Below are 13,451 nucleotides of genomic sequence, written 5' to 3'. Positions count from 1 at the left end.
TAGGGTTGTGAGATCAAGTACCAGCCACATCAACCTGAGACTCCCAGGCCCCTGAGCAAGGCCCTTAACCCCTTAGCTGCTCAGATATATAAATGAGATAAGTTGCTCTGGAGAAGGGAACCACCAAATGCCAAAATGTAAATATCGTTACAGTAAAGGCGGTAGCTTAGGGGTTAAGGCATTGGACTTAGGGGTTGGACTTTGGATCCAAAGGTCATAGGTTTAAGTACCAGCCTCACTAAGCTGCCTCTTCTGGGCCCCTGAGCAAGGCCCTTTACCCCACATCTGCTCAGTTGTATGAATGAAATCAATGTTAGTAGTGGACTAATGGTTAAAGGGTTGGAATTTGGATCTGAAGGTTGTGAGTTCAAATCTCAGCCAAACCTGGTTCACGAGCACAAGCGTAACCCCACGGTTCTGCCAAGAGTTCTCTCATTGTGTGTTCTGAACTATAGAACACTCTGTCCTTCTAAAGGTCGGATGTGCAGGAGAATGGAACTCTGACCTGCATCCATTATGTACATTGAGTTCTCATACAGCACTACTTCCATACTTAAGTCGGTCCAAAAGCGAGAACGTTTGAAACTCGAGCAGAAAGGTCAAAGGAGGAGTTTTACATTTACAAGAGTCTTATTCAAGCTGGGGATTAGAATTTATAAAACAGTACAGGAACAGTGTTCTTCATCCACCAGCCATGCAAGATATATTTACTATAAGAGCTATAAAGCTCATTTTATTACATTCAGTTTTTTCAAAAAAACTGTCCTCCTAATATCATCATTATATTAAAAATTACTACGCTACATTGCGCTAAACTATAAATGATGTTGTGGGGTTTTTTTGCGTTTAATTCTCACATACAGATATTTCCACTCTGGAAGACAGGAACAATGAATAGTGCTATGGAGTAAACAGCCATTGATTCAATACACTTTGTTTAATGTTGGTAAACAGGAGAACGCTTGAGGAACATGTTCACTGAACTTCGGATCTGGACATTTTTAAGTCACCCAAACCATTTTTTTTCATGGACGGGCCTCGGCTTTGGCATGGTTTATATTATACAACCTTCGGATGCAACAGCGCAGAAGTACGGCATTGCAAGGTGCGAATTTATGTTCAATTGCCGTAATGATTTTGACTGGATGTCTTAATTTCTTTGACTTAGTATCTCGTTATTTTGACGTAAGTTATATTGACTTAGTATTTTGAATCTCGTTATACTGACTTATTATCCCATTATTTTGACTTAATATCTCATTATTTTGACTCACACTCTTGTTATTTTGACTTAGATAGTTATATTGACTTAATATCTCATGATCTTCAGTTAGTTTCCCGTGATAGTGACTTAGTATCTCATTAAATTGACTTACTATCCCTTTACATTCACTTAATATTGATTTAAATAAACTTATGATCCAATCGTATTGGCTTAACATCTCATTATTTTCACTTACTATCCAGTTATTTTGACTTAAGTAGTTATATTGACTTTTTTATCTCATTATTTTGATTTGGTCTCTCATGATTTTGATGCAGTGTCTTATTATTTTGACTGAGTAGCTCATTATTTTGATGCAGTATCTCTTTATCTTTATTATTATTGTTTTGTATTTCCCTATTATCCAATTATATTGACTTAAGTAGTTATATTAACGCAGTATCCCTCTATCTAAGCGATCTCAGATCTCTTATCTGACTTAGTATCTCATTATAGTGACGTAGTATCTCATTATATTCATTAATATTTCGTCATATTGACTAAATTATCCTATAATATCGACTGTAGTTATACTGACTTATTTACAGTATTAATTATAATATCTCAGAATTTTTACTCAATATTTCAATGCAGTTGATCTCTTGATAGTGACTTACTATGGCATTATATCAACTTTATATTTCATGATATTTTTCTTATTATCCACTTATATTGATGTAAGAAGTTATTCTGACTTAGTATATCATTATTTTTATGCAGTATCTTGACTGAAATGAAATAAAAATTTTGTAAGTCAAAATAAGACGTGGTAAATAAAACTGTTATACAAATTGACAAAAGCAAATTCACACGTTGCAGTTCAGGGCTTCTGTAAAATACATCTGATTTTTGTAGACCATATAAAAGTGTCTGGACTCTATTGAGCTCTACACACTGGTTAGATTTACTACCAGTTCAGGAGTCACCCGAGTCCGGGTCAAAATTTCCAGTTCCAAATCTCACAGAGCTGCTTTCAGCCGTCCTGGTTTCTTCTCCGTTCTTTGTCCAGTATGCTCAAGTCTACAGTTTAAGAAGTTTGTTGTTGATGTGCAGAATCAGACTGCAGAGTTTCCTGTTGTTGGTTCGCAAAGCGATCATTCCTATTCAACATTTCTTGGGGGCTTGTAAAGCTCTTTGTGGAGGTCTTGGAGCTTTGTCTCGGCAGCAGAAATGACAGACTCTTTTTCTTCTTAATTGCAGGAGATGAGCGTTTAGACCTCCTGGATTCTGTGTATGGGACACTACCCTCTCCACGATGCTTTTTATAATGCTCCTGAACCTGAGCTGACTCTAATGAAGATTTAGATTGTGCACGTCCAATGTGCTCCTGTACAACACTGCCAGTGTCGCTGAGATCTCCTAGGGGCTCGTTAACCACTACAGAGGGTAAGTTTTTGGGAAAAGGTCTGTGTAAGGAGCCAACAGGAGAAGGTACAGTGCTGTTCACCTCGTTGACAGTGGAAAGAGGGTAAAATTGTGTGTTGAAATTTATTTTGGAGTGAGACTGCAGGCTTTCCTCCGCCCTGGGGTGTAAATGGAAGCTGGAGATATCACTGCTGTGGCGCTTGAAAGATGGACGCATGTGCAAATCCGTGGGCTCCTGGACGCTCAGCAGGCGACGCATGCGGCCCAGAACTGTGGCCTGCATCCTTGGGTTGTTGGCGTTAATGACCTCCCTCTGATATATTTCTGAGAGACTGTGAAGGAAACACGAGAAGCATTCTATTTATAATACAATATTAACTTGCTTCTGAGAAAGGCGTTGGGTTTACTCGATAGTTCTTGCAACTTCACTATTAGCCTCCTGACCATCACACCTATACGAGGTGGTATCAAAAAGTTTCGAGACCGGCTCTGTTTAAAAGAAAGTACCTTGCTTATCTATCACCTTTAAAATAGTCCCCTTGCACAGCAATACAGCGCCCCCAGCGTTTCTGCAACTTCTGGAATGTCTCCTGAAAGTCTTCCTTTCTAAGTGTGTCAAGCACCTTCTGCGATTCGCCGGATCTCCGCAATGGTGTCAAAACGGCGACCTGTGAGATCGATCATCATCTTTGGCCAGTGGGCGAAGTCCGCAGGAGCCAACTTTTACCTTCACACCATCAGCCATGGCTTCATGGAGCTTGCTTTGCCATGCTTCGCCCATCTTATATCCAGTGAAGGGAAATTATAATGCTACAACATGCACTGACGTATTAAACAATTGTGTAGTTCTAATTTATGAAGGGAAAAGCACATAGAAGTGTGATGGTCATGGGGTCTTGGTCATTTAATGTATCTCTGAATGCATGGGAGATTTCTTCTCACCCCATGTCAGTGGTGGAGCCCAGGAATGACGGTATGCTGTGGTCTGCGGAGGCACGGTTATACGGAGGTCGTACGTCCCGTTCGTTCCAATAAATATCTTTGGTCATGTGCGGAATGTTCATGTGCATCTCATCCACCGCCATCAGAGACACCTACCAACAACACAGCTATTATCATTAAATAACAACAGTGTTGATAACCTTTAAACATTTGTATACCGGAACCTTCTGCTGAAACGCCAAGACCTTGCTCCTCAAAGACTTGACAAAGTACCATGAAGTCAGGTCTTTGCAAGAGTTCCTTATACTTACGAGACAATACCATCTTTTAAATGGCTACCATGCATCCACATGACAGACCTGCAGACTCCTATCGATGCACCAGTTGGCCTCAAAGTCATCATCGTCCTCTCCAAATGGGTTTATGAGCTGCTCTGCTACCTGAGATGTAAAGAATAGATCGATAGGCAGTTACATGCCAGGGTTACATAATTGTCGATGGTCAAAGTTGCTGGACAGACTTTGAAAGTTGCAGTTCATGGCCAAACAAGACACCAAGACACCAATTAACCAGGATGACTACTTCTAGAGAGGGAGCATGGACCAGTTCTGGGCAAAATTTGTTACAATCAGAGCTACTTTCCAATGAACCAGTCACCATAATAAAGAATTTGTTAATACTGATTTTTTTTTAAAACTGTGCAATAACAATAATCTTACCCCAAGGCGATTAATCATGTTGAACAAGACGAATGTTTTAAAAGAAATGATACAGAGCTTCCCTAAACCACACAACCACAATTTGCCTGATATATTGGTATATTATTTCATATGCAGGTCTGTTCAGGTACTCATGTTCAGGAGGCTCCAGTTCCTCCAAAGGTGTTCAGTGGGGTTAAGAAGATCAAGGCTCAGTGGACACTCCGAATTTTACACCATAATCCATGTCTCCATGGAGCTTGCTTTGTCAGGCTGAAACAGTGTTTGCCTCTTGTAGTTCCAGTGAAGGGAAATTGGAATGCTATTATGTGCAGGGACTTTCTATACAACTGTGTAATTCTAACTTTGTTTGAGGAAGAATGATGATCATTGGGTCCACATACTCATTTAATCTCCGAGTGTATGGGAGATTCCTGCTCATCTCATGTCAGAAATGGAGCCCAGGAATGACGGGATGCCATTCGGCCATGGGAAATCATACATCCCATTTGGAGAAATACTGAAATTATATACACAACTTATTTCTGTCCAAAAGAACTAAACCACAATAAGGCAGCTATATTGGTTGACTGTATTATTATATTATTTCATATGCAGGTCTGGTCATTGTGTCTGGCTTTTCTTGATTCTCTAACTCTGTTTGCCGCCTCCTCATTTGCAATAATTGAAGCAGCATGTGGAGGAAATGGACGGATTTTTTTTTTTCCATAGGTAATGCTCCTCTATGGATCCCAAAATCCTATTATGGTTAAGCAGTGTGTGTGTGCGAACCTTTTCAGGCCTTCGGGTCATGCTAAATTTCCAGACATAATAAATAGACTGTATTTGTCACACACGGTGAATAGAAATAATGCCGTCTTAGCAAGTTTGAAAACCAACTTTTTATTGATTGATTTGGTAAATCTAGAAATTAATCCCTAATTTTCATCGAATTTCATTGAATTCTCACTTGATTTCTTATAATAGGAAATACTAGGTGGACAAAGAAATCGGATTATATTTGCACTTGCAAAAAGTTTTGCGTTATACACCCCTGCACAATTAAGAACATTTACAGCATTTCATTGATAACTCTGAGCAGCTATGTAGTTAAGGGACTTGTTTAGGGGCCCAGGAGTGGCAGCTTCATGAGGCTGGGATTTGAACTTATGAACTTCAGATCCAAAGTCCAATGCCCTAACTACTAAACTACCACCTCCCACTAACTTCTCACAAAATAACTGAAACAGTCTCTCTTTATAAGAAGAGATAAGACCACAGCACTATCTATCGCCAATGGACAACATCATCTTTCACATGTTTACCCCAGTGGTTTCACACCAATTCACACCTTTGGATAAAAAAACGACATCGAAGCAAGAGAAAATATCTCAAATATTTGCCTTTCAGGAGGTCAGTGAAACGAGTTTGACATCAACACGTCCTACTATGAGAATTATTAACCATGACATGCAATAATCATATTTCAAGTCTAATAACGCAGCTGCTTTTAAACTTATACCGTGTTTTGTCTACAACTTCAACCCAGATTGTCGTTTTTTTTTTTTATTTAAAATTTTTTTATCTGGGGAGTGAATATTTTGGTTTCATTTGGCAGTATGGGGATTGTGTTTCTTCTCTATCCAAAAAAGTACTATTCTATTTTGTTTTTAAAAAAAAGGCAATTTCTAGAAATGTGGAGTGTTTGCCAGACCTTGAGCCATCCAGAATAGAAAAAAAACTGCAGTAGTGTGAAGATAGGCACGTAGAAGTCAAGGTCGTGTCCTTGGTACCCCTGAGCGGGATCGAGAAACTGTCTACCGATGATGCAGGCTGAGAAGAATGTGTAGACAGCCAAAGTTACGACCTTATGAGAAAGAAACGAGAAGAGAGACGAAACAGACAAAAGGTAAATCCAGAGTTGTTTTACAAATTACAACATTAAAGGATGTTGGCAATGCTTCTTTCTACATAACAGTGTAATACCTGTTGTCAGGAAAGGGTCATGTGGTCACTAGGACAAATAATTCTGTTAGTCTGGTTTGCTTCCTGCTGAGCTTCACTGAAAGTTTATTGCTTCACAAGGACAGAGTGCTCAAGCATGCGATCTCTGCCTGGCTGAAGAGTATTTGCAACAGATGGAAAAGCCAGGAATTGTTTATTTGGAAAAACCCTCACCTGTGTGTAAACCAAGGGGATCCCGACCCAGTCATATCCAAACAAAGTCGAGCACCAGGTCCTGAATTTGTTCATCTCCTGAAGCAACACACAAACAAAAGTTCACATGGCTACTGATAGTTTCAAAGTCTGATGCTAATTCAAATTTTACAAGCGGGTCATTACTCATGTTCTATCTTTAGATCCCGGTTTAGCTATGGCTCCCCAAAGTCCACAAACGCTTCCGTTTCTCTGTAACCTGATTGCATTTACGAGCAGCTAATTCTCAGAGATTAGCAAACAGTGGAAATGCAGGCTTTTAGTTTAACTTTTTACACTGTTATGACAAATTGGTTCCTGGTATCATTCAACCTTTCCAAACTGGCCATGCTCTAGGACTGTATCCAACATTTTGACATACATGGCCTGTTATGGGCACAAATCCACTCATTGAGCTGATGCAGTGTGATTATTACCATGCCTATGGGCCACTCCGACAATTTAAATCCAAACTTTCATTGAATATACTCTACTTTGTTGACTTTACAAGTTGTCGAAGCAGAGAAATTGACCTGGTATAAAGAACTAAACTTGATGCAGCAGTATCATGTTAAAATTCTTCCTTAGTAACCAAATTGGAAAGATGCATAGCTAATGACTCAACAGTTTAATGTCTCAAGCGCACTTGTTTGTCTGACAGGTTTTATATGATACTAAAGCGGAACCTGATATTGCACAAGTGGCAGCCTGTTCGGAATAGAATCATAGCCTTTAAGGTGTTAGAGCAAGGTATCGCAGGCTTACAGTAAGAATGGTCTGAAGATCCACACTGTCTTGTATTCGGCCCTCTTTCCTCGCCTTGGAGGCCAAATTGGTGAACCACACAGCAGGGATCCAGTATTTAAGATGTGGGGAATTGAGGCTCTCAAAGATCTTCCTTTCCTCTATTGTCATGAAGCCTGAGAAATATATCATAAAAAGATTAAAGATTTGCCCCCTCAATGGAAGAATGGTAGTGTCAAAGTTGGAATAGAAGAACATGAGAGTTGTGCAAGGAGCCCTGGCCTCACCCACCCAAAGAAAATCGCGACCCACTGGATACCAGCCTCCAGCTGTTGGCAGTGAGAGCTGGTTTGGGGGTTCCACATAGCCACAAAGCATCTGATGACCCTTCAGAAGCTGAGAACCCTCTACTCTCTGAACAGTCCAATGCAATCTAAGACCTCCAATGCCTATTTACCAAGATTTTCAGGTCTGCCTACCTGGCCCAAGAGGTGGATGCTGGGGCAGGACTGGAAGGTGAGTTTTGCAGTCACAATAACCTTGAAGCACTGTTGGTTCCAGGGGCAACAGAAAACAGAAAAACAGAAACACTGCCCCCACACTGGCTTCTCTACTAACACACTGAGCAATTGGCTCAAGCTTTTGATCTCCTAGTTCCCCACTCTGAATAGTTATCCTGGTGCCCCTTGAAAGGGTTGAAGGGTTGAAGAAATGTTGCTAGAAAGCTCATGAAAGCTTCTTCAGCTACTGTATGTGGGAATCCCAAAAGCCATTCTAACTATTTAAGGTGCTCCCTCTGTATCTGGACTAATATCTGATCTCTGCCAACTGCAGGTTAAGTGTTTCACAATGTCTGTCTACCACATGCAACTGACATCCTGGCTGAGTGGTTCAATCAGACGATCAAAAGAATCCTGCTTTTCATGGGAGAGAAAACTCTGACATTCATAGGCTTCGCCCAGGCCAAAACCTGCTACTCTTTTGGAGAAGACTCTAAAAGGTGTTTGATGTAGCAAAAATAGTAGGTGGAGAAAAAGTGCACTGATCGTGTGGCCCCTACATTCGAGCAAAACACAAAGGAAGTACAGGCTGGAATGCAAAACTCCAGGAGTTCCAGCCAGGTAAAACAGTGCTCCTCTTCTATATTACACCATGTAAGTTCCTTGCCCTTACCCAATTTTTGAATGGGAAGGTCTGGTAAACTCCCTACCCTCTTTGCTTCAGGGGTGCTATATCATGGCAGACCCTGCTCTAAACCCAATTTCTTAACAATCCTTTCATGGAAAGATTTGAGATTCTTGCTCTTGCGCCAATTGCTCCTCATTCAGCAAAGCCTTGGTAATAAGCACTGAAGGTGTATTTCATGCCTACCTGCATCCACCACATGGTCAATAGTCGGGAAGCGCTTGTACACTGCAGTGCTCACTGAGCGGAAGATAAGCAGCGAGGTGAGGTTGACATAGCGCATTAGCGTGCGCCGCAACAGCCGCCCTTGTTCATCCTGACCCTGAACACAGCTTGAGATGAGGAGCATGAGCTTGTCAGGCCATGGCAGGTTCTGAAACTGATTCCACCAGCGGTTAACAACCAGCGTTACGTAAAAGCCTGCAAACGAGAAATGCTTGTGAGCAACATCTAATACAATTTAACTTCGTTTATAGCCACTAATGGAAGACTGTGCTAGTAATATATGTTTTACAGCTGATACGATGCAATCTCTCTCTCTCTCTCTCTCTCTCTCTCTCTCTCTCTCTCTCTCTCTCTCTCTCTCTCTCTCTCTCTCTCTCTCTCACTATCTCTGAACATGCTCCTCGGTACCAGTGACCAGTGTTCCTGTATTTCTTCTCTTCGATCTGCCCGATTCATCCCCAAGCCATACCTCTGGACGGAGTTCTCTTCAATTGGAGACCATTCTGTGCAGCTAAGGATATTTTCTCATCAACAGCCTAAAGATCTATAAGGGTACTGAGCAACTCAAGAACTTTGGGAAAGGATTTGGACTGTAATTAATATCAATAGTCTCAACAATGATGGATCTGTAATGACTGGACATTCGATGTTGAGGATGACGATGGGTTCCCTTTTGAGTTTGGTGTTTCTCATGGTTTCTTTCTCATGATCTCTCAGGGAGTTTTTCTTTTTCTCCACTTGCTCACTCATTAGGGATAAACTTTTATACTTTTAAATTATAAGAAACAAACCTATAGGCACTGAACTTAGGCATTTATATGCAAATGTATTACTGTTAAAAGTTCTTTACAAATAAAAATGACCTAGCCATAAGGCAGCAAAATACACAACCATTAACACAACAATTCCAAAACATTTTCAATATGGCTGTGCACAGTTATTTCTAAGTGCAATACTTAAACCAGCAAAGGGAACATATTAAGCTACAGTTTAAGAGGGAAAAAAACACTTTCGATGTGCTTTAATGTGAAAAATCAACTTCATATTAATCACTCCTGGTTGATTATACCAGGGATGCCCAAACTAGGGCCTGTGGACCAAAGTTGCCCTTTGTTGACCTTAGATTTGGTCCACCATGCCATATATGAGAAAAGGAAAATAAAATTTCATTTATAAAAACATTGGGAAAATTGTATGTACCAGCGTCATGTCTCTAATTAGAGGCCACCGAATAGCTCTAATAGGCTTTAAACACAATTGTACAATAATTTGCATCGTTTCTGATTGTACTGTAAGTTTCCTTTTGAATATATTTGAAATTAATTGACTCCTTTTGAGTCATGCTTTCTACTTCTTTTTATTATTTATTTTTAAATACAGTAATCCCCCATTTATCATGGTGGTTACGTCCCAAAACCGCCAGAGATAAACGAAAAACCGAGATAAACCGTTGACACCCCAAAAATGCTATTTTATGTATACGGTACTGTACTTATTACAATTTTACTTCAGTTTATAATTAATAATAATATTTTTATTAATACATTGAAGTATTTCAACATAAAACTCCATATAAATATACAATACTCTATATAAGTTTTTTGGTCTATCGTGCTATCAGCGAGAGACCAGGAAAAACCGTGAAACAAATTAGTTATGTGGCAAATGCAATTCCGGCGATAAACCCGAGGGCGCGAGATCCGAAAAGGCGGGGGGATTATTGTATTATGAAATCATAACTAAATGCAACCATGCCAACTTTAAGTTTAATATAGTGTTTGGTACGATGCAACATATATTCCCGGCCCTTAATCAAAAGTTGGGGCACCTCTGACTTATTTTATAATTACATGCCTTGATATGTAACATTCCTGAATGAAATTCTACATCCTGCTTGAAAGTGCTGCAACATGGAAAACGATTGAACAGGAAACTGCTTACATTTTCCTTTTTCTTCCTATTTCAAATGACTGGGGAGCATAATCTGGCAACAACCGCAACCTCATAAATATCTAAAAAACGTCAAATAAAACCTTACCGAGCACAAAGGTGACAGGGATCTGTTCAGCATATCGATCGCAGTATATGGAAAGTTTTTCAAAGGAACGCTTCTGAGGGTCAGTCAGTGCCCATCTGAAGGAGATACGAAGATGAAATTTGCAGTTAAGTCAATGATTTTCTTTCATAATTCAGCATAATGTTTGCATGTATGTACGTATGAAGGTATCTGTAGTCATTCATTCAGGCAGGTACAGTCCCAGTACAGTCCCAGTTAACTATATATACATATATACTGTACAGTTAAATCATCTTTGTTTTCTTGAAGGAAATGATGAATCTAGACCTTGTGCGTTACCTGTAGATGAAGCTGAGGATGGTGTAGAGGAGGGCGAACACGAGGAATTCGCGGTAGAGTAGTTTGTAAATGCTGCCTCTCCACCTCAGTAACAGCCTGTGGAAACCGAAGAAGGTCGCATTGGCCACTTTGCTCGAGTACGTAACTGTCATTTTGGGTAAAAATCCTTTTTCCTGTAGTCATTTAGTTTAAATATGTATGGAAGAAAAGCTTAAAATTCAACAAAAGGTTAGGATCTAAAAGTTTTTACCCCCCATGTTAGGAAAACAAAAACACTGCACGAATAGAGAGTGGTGGAGGGGCGTCTAGCCGTGTGTGTTAGCAAGTAAGAGACAGACTAATAAACAGATAGAGAGAGGGGGATAAACAGGCAGAGATGAGAGAGAGAGAGAGAGAGAGAGAGATGATATGTGTGCAAGCTAAATTTATCCTCTGTGATATTATTGTGTACTGATGGATTCAAGTATCTGCTCCAGTAGAGATCAGTTGTGCAATGATACATAGCGGAGATACATACAGGGTGTTAACATATAATTTTTTTGGTTGTAAATTTCAACCAAATCTATAAATGAAACCTCAATGAAAAATGTATTTGCATTGAAAAATCCTTCCTTATTAGCATCAATAAAAACTTGACACACTTTTGGCATCCGGACAGTTTGTTCCTCCAAACATCCAAAATTCCTTTGCCGTGCTTCTTGGAAAACATGCCAAAGGATCAACAAGAGGAAAAGATAGAAATATGGGAGAAAAAAAAGGAGAGCACATTTTCTCACGCAGCTTTTTGTCAGAGACAGACAACGACAGCAGAAATACTTTGCCATGCATCTTGTGGAACTAACGATGTTCTTTACTAGTAGAGATTTTATTTCAAACCAGATCATTGGTTGCAGTGACTGGGCAAACACCAGATGGCTGTTTGCTCTTTAAATAACGCTTACAGAACGTACGATTCGGCTCGTTGTCTTTTGTATGGCGAAGTCGGTTCCAGTAAACCGCAGTCCAGATGCATGGCGTTGAAGTATGGAATGGCAGCCATGTTGGTTCCTTTCACTTAGAATAAGTATCCATCTTTCTTATCTAACTTTCTTTTACTCAATAATTGCCCAATTTTTATGCTTTTTGCCTTTTACCCAATGTTTTTAAAATTTCTGACAGGATCTGTGAAAGCGACATTTATTTCCTTAAATAAAATTTTTAAATTGGTGCCATTTTGTCAGGGATCCACCTGCCACGCCCCTCTCGGAGGCTCTCAAGCTGCCTCTCTCCGCCGCTCCTGGCGTTAATCACCGACACCTGTTCCTCATTCCCGTGCCCCTTTATAGGTTCCAGTTTCCACCTCACACGCCATCAGATCTACATGGTCATGCTAGTGATCTCCCGGACTCCAGACCGCCAGCATTCCCTGATAGTTCATGTTCTGTATCCCGATCCGTGACCGCCAGCATTCCCCGCCTGGTTCCTGCTCTGTAATCACGATCCGTGACCGCCAGCATTCCCCGCTGGTTCCTGCTCCCGGTTCCAATCGTACGGATAATAATCACTTCACGGACTACGTGTGGATTATACCCGCATTGCGGATTACACTTGCTGTGTGGTTTATCTCCATGTTACAGTTTGTAACTCTCCCGGACTCGTGTTTGTGTTTCTTCTTTCGATAAACTATTATTGAGTTACTCCCATTTCCTTCGCGTGGTCACTACCCTGAACATTTAGCATGAATGCATTTGTGGTTGATCCGACGAATTTTTCATGACGTCTTCCCGCACATCAAAATTGTTTTGTCCAATCGAAAGCTGTCTAGAATCTCAAGTGTCCTGACCCCCAAAGACTGCGTTTGAAGAACATACAGAACAGTCCTAATTTAAGCTTTTTACTTGGCTTGGCTCACCCTAATCCTAACCCTTGCCAATCCACACTGCGAGCCTATTAGGTTTGTATAGACATTTTATCTATTTAATGCACAATTATCTTGACAATATACAAGCCCAATTCCAAAAAAGTTGGGAAAGTGGGTAAAATGTAAAGAAAAACAAAATGCAATCATTTACAAATCTCACAAACACATATTTTATTCACAAAAGAAACATATAAAATGTTTAAACTGAGGAAATGTACAGTTTTAAGAAAAAAAAACAATTCTGAAATTAATGGCAACACATTTAAAAAAATTGGGACAGGGCCATGTTTACCACGGTGTAACATCATGTCTTTTGTATGTATACATCTGGGGAATGAGGAGACCAGTTGTTGAAATTTTGATAGAGGAATGTCTGATACAGGATTATAGCTGCTCAACAGTTCTGGGTGTTCTTTGTTGGGTTTTTCATTTTAAGGTGTGCCAAATGTTTTCAAATGTTGAAAGGTCTAGACTGCAGGCAGATCAACAGTGTTCCATGGGGGTGAAAACCCTGTATAGTGGGACTTATTTGGTGTTCGGATAGATGAGGGATGCCCTGGTCAAAAGACTGAACAT

The 13,451-nt window shown here is 40.2% G+C and overlaps 1 protein-coding gene across 2 annotated transcripts; it reads right to left on the bottom strand.

Moving 5' to 3' along the window:
* Positions 1–922: 922 nt before the first annotated feature.
* Positions 923–11,336, bottom strand: LOC310719107 (bestrophin-3-like). Of its 2 annotated transcripts, none has more exons than XM_083528468.1 (9): positions 10,976–11,336; positions 10,658–10,752; positions 8,581–8,814; positions 7,231–7,385; positions 6,448–6,525; positions 5,984–6,136; positions 3,931–4,011; positions 3,572–3,723; positions 923–2,961 (listed from the first exon to the last, which is right to left on the bottom strand). In XM_083528468.1, exons 1-9 carry the CDS (start codon positions 11,125–11,127, stop codon positions 2,292–2,294), a joined length of 1,770 nt encoding a protein of 589 aa, XP_083384594.1. In that variant the 5' UTR covers positions 11,128–11,336; the 3' UTR covers positions 923–2,291. The 2 variants fall into 2 exon arrangements, with proteins under 2 accessions (XP_083384594.1, XP_083384595.1); XM_083528469.1 differs by having other exon boundaries at positions 8,581–8,773; positions 10,976–11,116.
* Positions 11,337–13,451: the final 2,115 nt, after the last annotated feature.

This window comes from Silurus aristotelis (genome assembly GCF_946808225.1).
Source record: "Silurus aristotelis genome assembly, chromosome: 24".
Lineage (NCBI taxonomy): Eukaryota > Metazoa > Chordata > Actinopteri > Siluriformes > Siluridae > Silurus > Silurus aristotelis.
The sequence above is the reverse complement of the archived record's forward strand: the minus strand, read 5'-3'. Positions and strand labels throughout refer to the sequence as shown.